Here is a 14,801-nt window from a genome sequence, read left to right as displayed (position 1 = left end):
GAGAAAAGAGAGAGAGTGAGCGGTAGGAGTGGAGAATTTGAGACTCGTTTGGCTATCTTGAGCACATTTTCGAAGGGACGGTTGTGAGCGCGTTGTTTGGCGACTTCTTGAACGGCGGTGCAAGCGAAGCGGGATTTAAGGAGACAGCGAGCGGCAGTCCGTTCAGAGCGGGAAGAAGTCGGATGCTCCTACTGAGGCGTCGTTTCGTGTCTTCGAACATCTGTGTGCTCGTGAATGACGGTGGTGCCGAGGAGTATCGCCGATGCCACCCAAGCCACACGGATTTCCTCGCCTCTGCCGACTACGCAAGAGGACGCTTCTCCCCCATTACGGGCGGGACCCAGGTTCGCTTCTCTCATCCGTGTAGTATTTTTTTATTGTTATTGCTTGTCTTTGACGTGTCTAGTATTTTTAGTGTTGAGAGATGAGGAATCTAGTTTTAATAGCGTTTGTTTTTCCCCGAGAACTACTATTTGTCCGTTGGTTAGTACTGTGTCAGCGCAGTGGATGTGTAGCCTCTGAGCTCAAGTGAGCAGACCGCGAATACGAAAATAATAAATTACATGCCGAGCTGGCTTTTCTAAAGTGTTTGGCTTGTTTATCCTGGGTATTAATTTAAACTGGCTAAAATGGTGGGGAAGTACACCAGCCTAACCAGCATGGGCAGGTCACCCAGCATGGCCCAACATATGCCCAGCATTCACCCAGCACGACCCAGCATCCAACCAGATCGACGAGCACGGCAAGCTGGGCATGCTGGAGCAATAACCCAGCATGAAGCTGGGATGCTGGGACCAGCTTGTGCTGGTTTTTTCAATAGGGTAACCATTCTCTGTCTGCAACACTGTAGTTACGCTGTGCGGAATCGAGGGTCTGACTTGCGAAAGCAACCGGACGAAGTATACCGTCATGTTCCTGCAATAAAACAGCTCCGACGCCGCAATCGCTTGTATCTGTCTGCAAAACGAATGGTTGGCTTAGGTCAGGAAGATGCAAACACGCGCTCTCTGTCATTGCCTTTGATAAGGTTATGAATGCGCTTTGTTGCTGATCGCTCCAGCACCATTTGACGTCTTTTCAAAGAAGGTGATTAAACGGCTGAGAAATCTCCAAGCAGTAAGGAATGAAGTTCCTATAGAATGCAATCATTCCGAGATATCGTTGTAAACTTTTTACGTCATGGGGGCACGGGTACTCAGTTAGTGCGCGCAGTTTTTCTTTGTTGGGACGGAGCGTGCCGCTATCGACAACAAGTCCGAGAAGGTTAATTGGGCTCGGCCAATTGAACTTTCCCCGGGTTGATTGTTATGCCCACGCTCCTCATCCGCGCAAGCACGATAGTCAAGTGTTTGAGATACTACTCAAATGTACGCCAGGAAATAACAACGTCATCTATGTATGCCATCGCGAATTCGTACTTTGCGTTTCCGAGCACAACGTCCATCAAACGTTGAAAGCTCGCTGGCGAGTTGGACAAGCCAAATGCAAGCGGGTGAACTCGTATGTGGCAAATGAAAGCGGTTTTCTGCACGTCGAATGGATGCACCTGGATCTGAAGGAATCCGCGGCTGCACTTCAATGTGGTAAACACAGTCGCGTTACCGAGCGCGTACAATATAGAAGAAGTGCTGGGAAAAGAGTAACTGTACCGTACAGACACTTCGTTAGGACGTCTGTAATCTACCCAGAGTCTGGCAGTTCCATGCTTTTTCGGAGCGAGAACGACAGCAAATGTCCAAGGGCTCTTTGACTTAGGTACTGCACCGGTGCCCAGCGTCTCCTGAAGGGCCACGTCCAGGAGTTCTCCTTTGTGCACGCTGATTGGCAGTGGATGGCACCGCCCAGGCGTTGTGTTACCTATTTCAATTCGATGCAGCAGGATGTCCGTCTTCCCTGGTCGCTCCGCGAACATCGGAGAGAACGGCTGCAGGACGTCCTCCAGCTGTCTCTTTTAGAAGTCAGTGCCAGGACACTTCTGCAGGGTATCCGAGATTTCGGATGGTAGGGCAACTGCAGGCGTTGTGAAGTGGTCTGTGAGGGTTAGGCCAGTGATGCAGTTCCCTCGTCTGGTGAACGGAGTCAGGTCCGCCTGGTGTCCCAGATGATAGCCGCCACCAGGGAAGGCAAGCGTCATGCTTAAGCCTGCGATAAAATCTCGACCCAAGATCACGGGTACGGCGAGTCCCGGGAGATATAGAAAGCGCTGACGCCGTTCCTTAACCGCCCGCCGATATTGTTATACCGGAGGCTGATTGCAGACGCATGTCTGCCATCGAAAGGTTTTTTTTTTTTTTTTTTTTGCATAGTTCATAGGCAGCGCCCCATAAGCGAGAAAGCAGCCCCGGTATCCGAAAGAGCGGCAAAAGGAAAACCGAGCAAAGTGATCGTCATGCCTGGCTCAATCATTTCGCTGTCAGGCTGAATGCGACATACCGATGGAACAGGTGACGCTGCGTGCGTGATCCCGGCTGTGATAGTGGCCATCGGCGGCTCTCCAGTGGGGCTCATCGGCGCCGGCCGTAATAGTTTCCCGACTGGGATACCACGTGACCTTCCGGATTTTCACGGCCCATAGGCGCGCGAGTCTTGACCGGATTTTTAGAAACCCTCCACTCACTTCCAGCGCTTCCGCAATTTGTTTCATTCTGACTCAGGTTTGTATTTGAGTACTCTCTTTGGAAGTGACCGCGCTGTCCACAGTTGTGGCATTGGTCCGAATACCTGCTTGAGTCGCCTGCACTAAGGGCGCTCTTCGGACGTCCTCTAGTGGCCCCGTATTGAACCAAAACTGGAGCGGCTCCGGCTGCTTTGATTGGGAATTCTGCGCCGGTTCCGTGGAGGTCTTGGCGCCGGGATTGACGAAGGAGATGCGGGTTTGAGAGATTTTGCAGCCAAAGGCGGTTGAAGATATATCTTCTGAGCGAGGAAGATCTCCTCTGTGCTCCGGGCATGCCGGGCTAGCTCTTCAATGGTCTCAAAGGTGCGACCGTGTAGGTACGCGTGGTACTTTGGGTATCATTGTCTGAGGACCCGAGCTATAATCTCCGACTCAAAGGCATTAGGTTGTGCCCTTCGTGTGAGTTCCTGCAATGCGCGAACATACTGAACTAGGCTTTCGGTCGGATGTTGAGTTCGGGACTCGAGTTCTCGCAAGATTTGTTACTCGTAACCAGGTGGCGGGAACTCTGCACGGAATTGCCGCTTGAACTCCGCTAGGCTGGTGAACGTAGGTTGCAGCCTTAACCAGCACGCAGCGCTAGACTGTAGAACGAGTGTGAGTATTCCGCTTATCACGAGGGATTCCGAGGCGCCTGACGCGGCTTTATAGACCTCGAACTCACCAAGAAATTTGGCGATTGACTTGGCGTCGTTGTAGCCAGTGTGCACCGGCACCGTTAGGTGGGTACGCAGCTCCGGCTCCCGTGACTGCTGCACGGTGAGACGCTGTGTGAAGGCATTGCACATGGCCGTCACTCTCAACAGCAATTTGGCTTGCGCATCCGCCAAGCCTGCTCCGGGATCCACGCTTGCTCCAGGCTTTTCGCCATCCTTCGTCTCGGACCGCAGTGTGGGAGACATGGCGGGAAAATACAGAAACGCCAAGTAGACAAGAAAAACGTGTGCGGCAACAGACGGTAGCTCCACTCGAGAAAAATAAACACGCTCCCAAAGCGATAAGCACGCCGCCGCGTGACTAAGTAATGCTTTGAGGCTGAAGTACAACGAGCAATCGCGCTGTAGCAAATAACAGCACTACTTCGAAAAGAAACACCGCAGTTGAAAAAAAAAATACTTATCGTGAAAAGAAACCCAGCCCCGTGTCGCTCCGATAGAAGGGCAGCTAAATTATGTTGGGCGCCATGTGGTGCGGTGCCTTGCTGGATGCCCATCCGTGAGGAACAACATGAAGCCGGAGTTTCCATAACAAGAAACTACCTTTATTAGAGTAACAGGAATCGGTTGTTAACTTACCATCCAGGACGGACGTAAAAAAAGAAGTTGAAGCGAGGGCAGACGATGATAATGTCTCCCTTATGCCATGGACGAAGAAGTCGGCAGAACCAGCGCTACGGATGAAGAGAAGGAAGAAGAAGCGTTGGATTTCTGGCAGCTAGTCGGGTGTTCCCAGGCCGCACTGATGATGTCTCCCGTATAGGAGACGAAACGTCTGATAAATGTTGGTTTTGTTATGCAAGTCGGAGGCATTTGTTTTTAATCATGAATCCCGGCTTTTGGAACATTTTTGCATTTATAACATGGCCGTAGCGTTTGATTCAAACTACACGCCTCTGTGACCTCGTTCCGTTTCCCCTGGTTCTGTGGGCGTGTCCTCCTTTATTAGCTCTTTTCTCATGCGCTGTTTTGTGTTTCGGGTTGTGTCCCCTTTGGGCGGTCGGTAGCGGCCCTTGGTTGGGGTGGCAGACCCTTGCTCCCACAAACTTTGTGTTTGACGAGTTTAGAGCCCCAGAGCGATGAGTGAAGATTGTGGAATCACGGCTGCCGGAGCGCCATCTATCGTCGGTTCGACAAGACCGGACCGTGTCGCGTTGAAGCGAGCAAACGAGCAGGCCAGCGGATAAGAAACCACGCGCGGGCTCACTGTGCGGGTCTCGGAAGCAGGCGGCGCGCCGTCAGAGAGCGCGGCTGTGCCATTCTGTCTAAAGCGCTGGATGAATTTTCTAAGCCAGTACCGCCAAGGTGGTGCGTGCTCTTATGCTTTTGAGCCAGAAATGGCGGAGCGTGGTCACCGATCTAGTTCATCGCGGTGGCGCGGCAGCGGCACATAAAGTACACCAATAGGAGCGTGCTTGCAAACGGTTGCGCTTCACCGGCAGACACAACAGACCAATAGGAGCGTACGCGTCTGGATGTGGGACCCACCATGACTCAAAAATGGTGACACGTCTCCGGGATTCAATAGGAGCGCCCGCGGCACGATCAAACGATGGTGGTACTTGGATAAGTCAGGATATCCAGCGCTTTATTTCGATCGGCGCTCCTGTATTATCAACTTCTGCTCCCGACAGTACTTCGTGGAGTACAGGATAATTGAGTGGAGTTGGCGCATATACATCTTTTTATAGTGAATAGTTACAGGTATTTTATTTTAATTTATCTATTAGCTTTCTTCTACACCTTATATTTCTCGGTATTCTCGAGAATATAACGTATATGAACGCGATAGCGGGAAGGAGCTCATGTCGCGGAAATTCCGGTGTTGGTGGCGTGACGAGAAAAGCCGGTTTCGGTGGCCTGCCAGGAAAATCCGGATTGGTCAATAAGGTTATGACGTCACAGCCACATTACCTCGATCTGAAAGTTCAAACAACCCACAACGTTTCCGTGAAACGTGATGTTACGCGGGGTATGAAAGTGATTAAAAAAAATGACATGTAAGGCGAATAAAGGTCGCCGCATGTTTCAAGTAATTTCTCTGAATAAAGTAAGTAATTTGCCTTAAAGAAAAATTTTAAGAATATTAGGCGGAGTTCGAGCCCACGACCAGACACGCTAGGAACTTGGCCAGGCAAGACACGCTCACACGGCTTCTGAACGAGCGGGCATCTATTTGCTTATATGTTTCGCTATCGCGTTCCAACATCTTCCAAGCTTTTTTTTCTTTTTCTTTTTTTAGCTGGAACCGATATCTATCCTTCTTCGCAACAATCCAGTCTGATAGCACATTCAACTCTGCAGTTACTTACCTATACACCTTTCCAAAATACGCTCCTAGGCCGCCGCCATGTTGCTGATGCTGATGCGGCTGGTGCGACTACCCTCTCGAGCCCTTTGTCAGCTAGAAATATTCTGCCACTCTCTTGGACTGTGGAAACCCGCTCAGCGCAATTCTCTACCTATGTTTTCCAGTTTTGCATCTGCCGTTTTCTGGCCGCTCTTGAAAGTTTCCACTTAATTTTTCTGATGCGTACTGCCTACCTTTTCTGTGTTATCTTCCACTGTGAAAAATAGGGCTGTTAAGTGCCTGCCATTCAAGATTTCCTGCTCGACATACACGGGAAGCGAAGGAGGGAGGGGCGTCGGACGGCCCTCGATAGAATGCGAACAACGACAATCCCCCCCCCCCCCTCCCCTACCCCCCAAGAGATAATCCACGTAGAGTCCTCAGTCATCTTCAAAAATAGTTGTCCGGGTTGGGGTGGGCATCGGGTCAGTCGCGTTCATTCCTTTGCCTTGGTGCTGTTCTGAAAAAAGGAAGCTCTCCGCAAAACGTGCCCCAAAGCGAAGTCATCTTGGATTCCGTCCGATCGTCAAAATGTGACTGTCTTGGTTTGTGACTGTGTTATATGAGATCCTCCTCAAATAATTTTTTTTTTTCAGATAACGCTGCATTGTGTGGTGTGTACAATATATTCTTCGAATGTTAACACTCGCTAAATTGTAATAACCGTGTCCTGTCCATCGATAAACACGTTATTTGTGAGCGTGAAAAATGCATGCCTTTCGGCTCTCTTCTGTGGTAAATCATTTTCCACAGCTAAGAGCTTTGTCGTTTGACACGCAGCTGATTTGGGAGCGCCGTCAAAACTGATCGTAAAAAAAACAACACGATAACTAACATTCTAGTCGCATTCGTTCTGTCGCGCGCGTACCCAACAAAAATTGTTTAAAGATTTTTCGTTGCTTTTTTTTAATGTGCTACAATGCTTTCTTAATGTCCTCGGGAACATACGTGCACTATGAAACACAAAATACAGCGGGAAAATACCAGAATTTAGCTACCAGCAGTGTTAGAACCTGCTCTATACGCAGGCTGCGCGGATCGAAATCACTGTCCACTCGGTTCGGGTCAGCAGGGACGCCGGTGACAGTCTAGCCTCAAACCTAGTGACTGAACTCGAAAACGGTTTGCTGTCCCCTAAGGTCCAGTGTTTTTTGGAAAGATTTATAGTACAGTGCTATATTTGAATGTTGGCTTTTCTCTTGCCTTTGTGGTCATGTTTGTATCCTAATTTTTTAACTGTATCCACTCTGATTTTTAAGGCCGTCGGCCCCAAGGATATTTAATAACTAAATTAATTAATTAATCAACGGGTGCAACAGGAGTAAAAGAACTTGCGCAGTGGCAACTTTTTAAAAAAAAGAATAAAACACAAGCCCACAAAAAATGAAGAGGACTGAACTTTGAAATCGCTCATAGAGGTTGACAATTACGCCAACCGCATTTCAGTTTTGCAAACGGCCCGGTGCCGTTGCCTTAGCAATAAGCAATCACGTGGCGCATTTAGCGCTGAAGGGTATGTAATTGGGCTAGTTGGTGATTCACTGCACATAATAAAACCGCTAAAAATTCAACGACGGACCGGTTAAAGGACGACCAACATCACGGAGCGTTGAAAGCGTTCTTTCCGCTTCCTCGAGCGCAGTGGCGCACTCAAGTGCGAAGGGCACGATGATAAAAACTGAGTAATGGCGTCACACTAGCGGGGCACCCGTGACATTCCCAGGTGTTACGAAAGGATGCCTAGAAACACTAATGTCTACGGGCAATTTATGTGATTTAAAACATAAAATTGAGGCATATTTCAGAAATAAACTTTGGTGTTCACTTAAACGTGTGCCTATTCAGAAAGAAAAGAAATAATGCTATCATTTGACTGCATTAGCCGTTTTACTTGCCAAATAATCCGCTCCGGTAGATAAAATATATAGTTAAACTGACATAAATTTGCATAAAATCTTGCAGACACTTTAGAGTTTTCAGTCTGACCCTTTCGAAGCATTTGTGTACATGCTATGCCTTCTTAGGCACCCAAAACAAACGTCCCTAATAGATTGTGTCAGACGATCTAGCTGGTGTTGTGGAATGTTTTAAAGAAAAGTGTTTCTAGCGCTCATCACTTCATTGACGACAGCCGCGCACATGACTGATGTGACGCCAATGTTTGGGAGTAAATTGCTGTAATCGCATGAATGAGGACAACATTAAGGTTTCTTCAAATCACAATTTACTTCTGCGAAGTTAAAAATGTGTTGGCACCTCTTTTTTAAACATGAGTTTTACGTCCAAACGAGAGCCATGCTTCAATCGATGCACTTGCTTCCTCGTTTTTTCAGGAATGTCACTTCATGCATATTCAGGTGGGGACGCTAGGAGCAACAGCCATATAAAGATTATAGAACCCCGTAAGTATTTACTTTAAGTGCGAATTTGTTTACTGGGTGACTGATATTTGTTTAGCTGAACTGGAAAAAAAAAAGAGAGCCGTTGAGTTGGAGTTTTCTCGGCTCGTGCTATAATAAGATGAAAACAAAATGTAACCCTGAAAAATAGGTGGTTGTCCCAAGCAGCACAGAGTTGGCCAATCATTGGCCAATGACGGGAACTCGTCCTTTAGCCAGTGGCCAGACAGTGGCCAGCCATTGGCCGATGACTGGTCTTTCTCTAGCCATTGGCCAATAGCCACTGGCCATCAGCCATCGGCCAAGCATTGGCCGGTGAATGGCCACTCTTTGGCCGTCGGCCAAAAGACCATCGCCAGCCTTTCGCCAGTGCTTCGCCAAAATACGCGCTGCTTGGGATGTTTGAAGGAAGAACACATTGAAGGTTTAATTACCAATAAAAATATTTAGGGGCATTAATGTAGATGTAAAAGAAACATGAAATCTAAAACATGGAGAAAAATTAATTGCGGAGGTTTCGTAGACCGCGTTTCCCCCTCCGCTAAGCGCTCCTCAACGATGAAACCGCTACTGTGCTTTGACCGTAAAGTTCAGGGTATCGTAGCGGGTTGCGGAAATCGTTGCGGGATGGCGCAAAGGATTTAGAAAACTCCCAATTGCTGTAGAAACTACGGATGTCTGAAAACATTGAGATTCGCCCGATGTCCCTCAGTTCTTAATACTCTTGTAACAAAAGCACACTTAACTGGAGTTACGCTGAGCCAAAGGACAGCATTCTGCGGCTATACAGTCAAAGCTACGGGCTCACGTGCGCTTCATCGAGCATCTTGAGTTCCTATATCAAAGTAGTGTACGCGCACTCTCACTTCTTCTAAGATAGCTATCCGGGAGTATAGTGCGGTAACTCTGTTGACGCGTAGAAATAGTTAAAGCTGAGTTAACTGCCGTTGAGGGTGCAAGTGTAACACCGGCATAAGTCGATTCTCAACACTATTCAGTGTGGTGTTGTGGGGTGGAAGGACAAGAAGAATATTATCGAACGTACTCAGTCACTGAGGGCCTTCCCCAACAAATTTATATTCCAACAACATGTGTCCTCTATCTCGCCTGGGCGCTTTGAAACATTGACCAGGAGCGCAGTCATCTTTTTTTCCGTTGAATGAAACCTTTTTATTTTTTACAAGTTATTCCGTACCCGTTTGGATTGGATACACTCTAAAAAAAAGAAAAGCCAGTGCGTCTACTTTCCCACCAACGCTCGGAGAACCAATCACCGCAAATTACGTAGGCAGCTGAACGAATGACGACGCCGAAACATATGTTTAGACAAAAAAACGCATCCTGAGTTGTGACTTTAAGCAAAGCAAGCGTGAGGTTTTTCGATGCTTAATGTCATAACTCAGACTGCGTTTTTTTTTTTTTTTTGTCTGAACATATGTTTCGGCATTGTCAATCGCTGAGCTGCCTCCTGAAGTTGCAGTGATTGGCTCTCCAAGTGTTGTGTGGAAAAGGAGACGCACAGGCTTTTTGTACAGCGTAAGAGTCATTGAGTCGATTAAGGCCCCATACCGAGCCACTGTGCCACACTCTAAAAAATGCCTGCCCGTCTACTTACCCGCGAAACATTCAAAGAGCCAATATCTGTGATCTACGAAATCAGCCCAGCGAATGATGAGGCGAAACATCCGTCTGGACCTAAAAACGAAATCTGCGTTGTGGCATTGCGCAATGCAAAGCGCCAAGCTTGCATGATGACAGTGCGCGATGCAAAGCGTCAAGCTTACATTGAGAAGTCACTGCGCATGATTACCCTGTGGCTGTTTGGACATTGTCCCACGCTCTCTCCTCAGCCGTGTTATAGGCTGAGAAGAGTGCCCCCTGGCGGCGCCCCCTCATTGGTCAAACTTGGGGCCTTGTGCATGTGAGTCATGAGGGAGCGTCTGCAGGGTTGACGTGCGTGGGCACCCAGCGTGCCCAGAGCCTTTTATTCACAAAAAGCAAAGAAATGGCCGTTGCCAACTTCCACGGCGATGCTCGGCCGTGTCCTCTGGTGACGGCGACCACAACAGCAGCGTTGTCGCACAGGATGATGGTGCTTGGCTGAGCGATGAGGGCTGCAATGGCCAAGGCTTGGGCCTCTCTGACGTAGATGTTGGAGCCCGGGAGGGTGATGATGGCCAAGTTACCCTGGGGGGTCGCAACACCTAGTCCGACGTTGCTGGTGTCGAGGCAAGCACCGATGTTCGTGTCGTAATGGTGCACGGGACCCTGCGGGGCAGGGATCTCCACACTCTCAAAGGCCAGTTTACTGCTGGGGGGTCCTTGGAGGGTCGGACCGGGGGGTGGGGTGGTCCCTATGATCGGGCAGCTTGTCTGCGGGTGTCAATTTCTGAGGCGTCGCCCTCGTTCTCTTCGTTGTCTTGTTGGGCTGGTCTACGCTCGTCCTCTTGACCGGGGATGGGCGGCTCGCGGTCCTCAAGGTAGCGCAAGATGCGCTCTGCTGCCACCTGGCGTGAATCGGGGGGCTCTGTGTCTTCGGTGGGCTGTGGCTGAGGCTGAACGGGGGCAGTGGGCTACATGGGGACACGCGATAGCCATGCCCTGAACAAGGATGTCGTCAGGTGACACCATGTCTTGTAGTAGCGCGAGCGTTGGTTGGCCCTGAACCAGGACCCATCGGGCCCTGGGTTCGGTCAGCACAAGAGTTAAGCTGCGAGGGATGGTTTCTTCAGCTTGAATAAACTGGGCTAACGGTTGGCACTCTGGAAGTGGTGCCGTTTGCTGCGGGGAGGGACCCGGCAAGAATAGTTCCTCTGGGGGAGGGGACTGCACGGGGGTTTGCAGCAGAGGGCGGCCTGGCGGTGGCCTGTCAGTAGCGGTCGTCGGCAGCGATACTGTCAAGGCACTGGGTTGGGTCATGACGCTACTGAATGGGGGCTCGGGTAGCTCCTGTCCGGGAGGATTTGGGGAACAACCTTTGGAATGTGCCTTCTATATCAATCGGCAGTCTTTGACGGACTATATCAATCGGCAGTCTCGGCGTCGCCAAGGCACTAGAGTGCCTTGGCGATGCCGAGGTGAAGAGGAGTGACTCACTTGTCATCTTTGCGGGGTGCACTCTTTTTGGGATGTCCTTGCGACTTGGCCTTCCGGGGTTCCGACGAGGTCGGGTGGGGCTGGCTGCCCGGGAGGGTTGATCGGTTCCTCTTGCCGGCGGTCCAAGGAGATAGCTCGCTGAGGGGTCCACATACCCGTCAAGGGGGGCATTCCACCCTGAGGTGGTGACGTGGTATACGACAAGCGTACCCGATCGAAGACTCGGAGTTTGAACTGGGCAGTGAGCGGTGGATAAATCTCCCAGACCTCCAGGTAGGGCTCCAAAAGTTGCAGTTGAATGATGTCCCGTTTGAACAGGAGCTGTGAGCTTCTGTTGGCGTTTTGTACGTGTATAAACGCCTCTCCGAAGTCCCAGCGGGTAAAGGGATCCTGGACGGTGAAGATCCGCTGTCTTGGGCCTGTGAAGGCCTGGGCGGTGTGATCCACTGGAGTCGGGGGGGGGGGGGGTAGGGGTGGCGGAGCGTAGCCGCCTGGGCCGCTGGTGCGGCGTCGTAGCCGTCGAGGGTGGACTGTAGGGTGTACCCGCTGGTGGTTGTTGTTCAGGGGCCAAGGTAGGGTACATGGAGCTTGGGACGTGCTGCTGCAGGGCGGCATGCGCTGCTCCGGTGGAGCAGCGCATGCCGCCCCGCAGCAACTGTTCCCCAGCAAGTCCCCCAGCAACTGTTCTGGGGAACAGTTGCTGGAGGGCTTGGACCAGGCCCTTCGGGATGCTGGTCCGCTCTTGGCGTAGAACCTCAAACATGTGGTTACGATCTTCTTGCAGAGCAGCTCTGAGAGAGCGGTTATGATCAGCGATCGCCTCGCCGATAAGTGTTGGAAGATCATCGTCTTCAGTGTCAAGTGAATGGGTAGCCGCGGCGGGGGTCGTCTTTGGAGGCATAGAAGGTTGGCGTCACTTGCGCGCGGAAAAAAAGGTCTACCAGCCTGCTCCGATGATGCGCTGTGTCTTTATAACGCGCTGTGACTAAGCAGGTGTTCCGCCTCATCATTTGCTGTGAGGTCAAAGCAGATGTTTTGCCTCATCATTTGCTGAGCTGATTTCGTAGATCACAGAAATTGGCTCTTCAAGTGTTTTGCGGGTAAGTAGACTCGCACTCATTTCTAAGAGAGTAGCCTTCCGGAATCACCAAATTCTCCGTTATGTTTTTTTTTTCGCTGAGTTGACGATCCAGTTATCCTTTCCGATTGATAATTAATATTTGTGGAACGATAACGAAAATATTGGAGGAATATTTAATAAATGTATCGCGCGTAAACAATGATGCAACTATTTTATAACCGAGGGTATAAGCTAGACAAAATGAAATACAGACCTATGACAAGAAATCTTTCCGTGACTTAATATTTACATAAACACAATTCACATATCTAAATATCATTGAAATAGTTTTAATCGCATGACCTCAAAATCGGGTTTCGTTCCTCGCAGTAGCAACCGATCGGGATTTAACCGATTGCCCTTTTTTATTCGTTTATGATGACGTCACAAAGTTCAAAATTTTGAGAACCTACTGTTTCCAGTATATAGACACAGATACCAATACCTGATAGAATACCAAGACATTTTATAAACACAAAACCTGCAATGATTGCATTGATTAAAATGCCAACTGAACGCACAAGGCCTCGTATAAGAAAAAAACCTACAATTCCGAGCGTTTAACATTCTGTTAATCTCTTGGTTCGATTTCTTTATATTATTTTCGCTCGTACACTACATTGTTCTTTAGCGAAGCACTATACAAGAGCGCTTTGCTCATAAAAAAGGACAAGTTATTATTACAAAACGCAGAAATAGTTAACTGCCATTTTCTAAACGGTAGTATTTAGCTGCTATTTTGAGCTTGAAATAATCTTTAAAGAGGGAGATCGAGAAAATGAAACTGGGGCTACGGCCGTGAAAATTAAACTAAACATCACAGAAAGCTGACGCTTTCTGCAAATGTAACGCTAGCGGTGTTAATAAAAGCCTAAAACTTGAGCACTGGACATTGTCGGGATGAAAAGATAGAAACAAAAAAGAAAACTTTTTTATTTGGCTGTATTCGCTTAAGCCTAATATTTATCAAAGTGAAATTTAAGATTTTAAGCAAGTGTAGCAATTATGTCGGTGAAAAACCCTTGTCAGCAAGAAGCAAAACAATATTGTATTTTTTACTGACAAAATTTTTTCACCCGAAGGAAATCCTACGGGCGCTCACAATCTCAAATTTTAGTGTGACGCAAATTACACTTAAATAAACATCTGCCAATAAAAAAAAATGCGTGTCTTTTTTTTCGTATTTCTGTATCCCTCTAAGGTCACGTGCTCAACATTTTACATTTTATTACCACCACTAGCATCACTTTCTTGCAGGGTTTCAGCACTCTGCAATACGTGGGTTATTTATGCGGTACGAAACACCGGGTTTTATTTTATCGATTTCACCCTGAATTATACTCATAACCAAAAGCTTTTAAAAAGTAAGAAGCAAGCATGAAATAAAATTAAAAAATTGTCATAATAAGAGTCGAAATTGTTTTTGCCATCCAGATTTTCTTATCCAAATATTGTGAATAGAAGGAAATTTTGTATGTGTAAGGTCGTTTAAAAGAGCAAAATGACTTCAATTCACAGTCACTTGGTTTTGTATTTTCTGCTACACCCTCTTCTGCTTTCCAGGTGAAATATCTGTTAAAGGTTCAGCTCATCTTCAACTTTACTTTTTCTTTGATAAAGCACACAAGGAACGTGTAGAAGGGGAGACTAAATATTTAAAAGGGTTTGTGGAAGAGGTAAGTAGATCTGAATTACGTTAAACAAAGAAAGGCAAAACTATCCTTCTAATAATGCTGCGACTTGGTCGCTGATGTGTTAGTTCACCGGCTTGACTGCGTTTTTTTTTCACTTTCTTCGTTAATATTTTGGTGACTAAAATATCGCTATTTTTGTGAATAATGCGATGAAGAATTAAATATTAAAATATATAATTCTAAAATTTATTCGTCGAGCTATTTTCAGTCATAAAGATTTATTCCTAAAAATATTATAAAAAGAATCATTTATAAATCACGCAGAATAAAAGTGTGACTTTAAAACTCTATCTGTTACACTCCTGTGAGTTTTCGCAAGGCTCAAAACCTAACAAGATAAGCGAGGGTATCAAAATATTTGGTTGAAAATTTAGGCACTTGATACAAGAATAATGACAAAACTGTGGCCCAAGTATTCCCGGAAGCACAATCAGTTGGCGATATCCTTCTTCCTTATGGCGCAATGTTGAGGATAATTCGGATATTGTTCTTGGTCGCTCTTTCAGACGCCACCATTTTACAGTGAGTCCTGCAGCATTTTGAGACATTTACGAAACTACTGTGAGAGCGCATTTGAAAATAAAGTGTTTTCGAATTAGGGGGCCCCAATGCTAGAGGGTTTCTAAGTCATAGCGGCGAACCAGTGCTGCGATACTCGCGCTGGGTTTTCAATGCGTCGCATGACCGGCTTGCATTTCTCGCTTGCAGCGGAAATATGGCTAACAAGCGAAATAAGTATAGATGAAAAT

At 47.8% G+C, this 14,801-nt stretch overlaps 1 protein-coding gene across 1 annotated transcript in view; it reads left to right on the top strand.

Annotated features, from left to right (window-relative positions):
• Positions 1–8,012: 8,012 nt before the first annotated feature.
• The window catches only part of LOC115323931, an 85,126-nt gene continuing 78,337 nt past the window's right edge, over positions 8,013–14,801 (top strand). The window contains exons 1-2 of the mRNA XM_040210376.1: positions 8,013–8,145; positions 13,922–14,034. Of these exons, the coding sequence (XP_040066310.1) occupies positions 8,013–8,145; positions 13,922–14,034 (246 nt within the window). The remainder of the gene's footprint in view (positions 8,146–13,921; positions 14,035–14,801) is intronic.

Source organism: Ixodes scapularis, unplaced genomic scaffold, assembly GCF_016920785.2.
Source record: "Ixodes scapularis isolate PalLabHiFi unplaced genomic scaffold, ASM1692078v2 PGA_scaffold4__175_contigs__length_147842914, whole genome shotgun sequence".
NCBI lineage: Eukaryota > Metazoa > Arthropoda > Arachnida > Ixodida > Ixodidae > Ixodes > Ixodes scapularis.
Note: the sequence above shows the minus strand (reverse complement) of the source record. Positions and strands in the feature narration are given on the sequence as shown.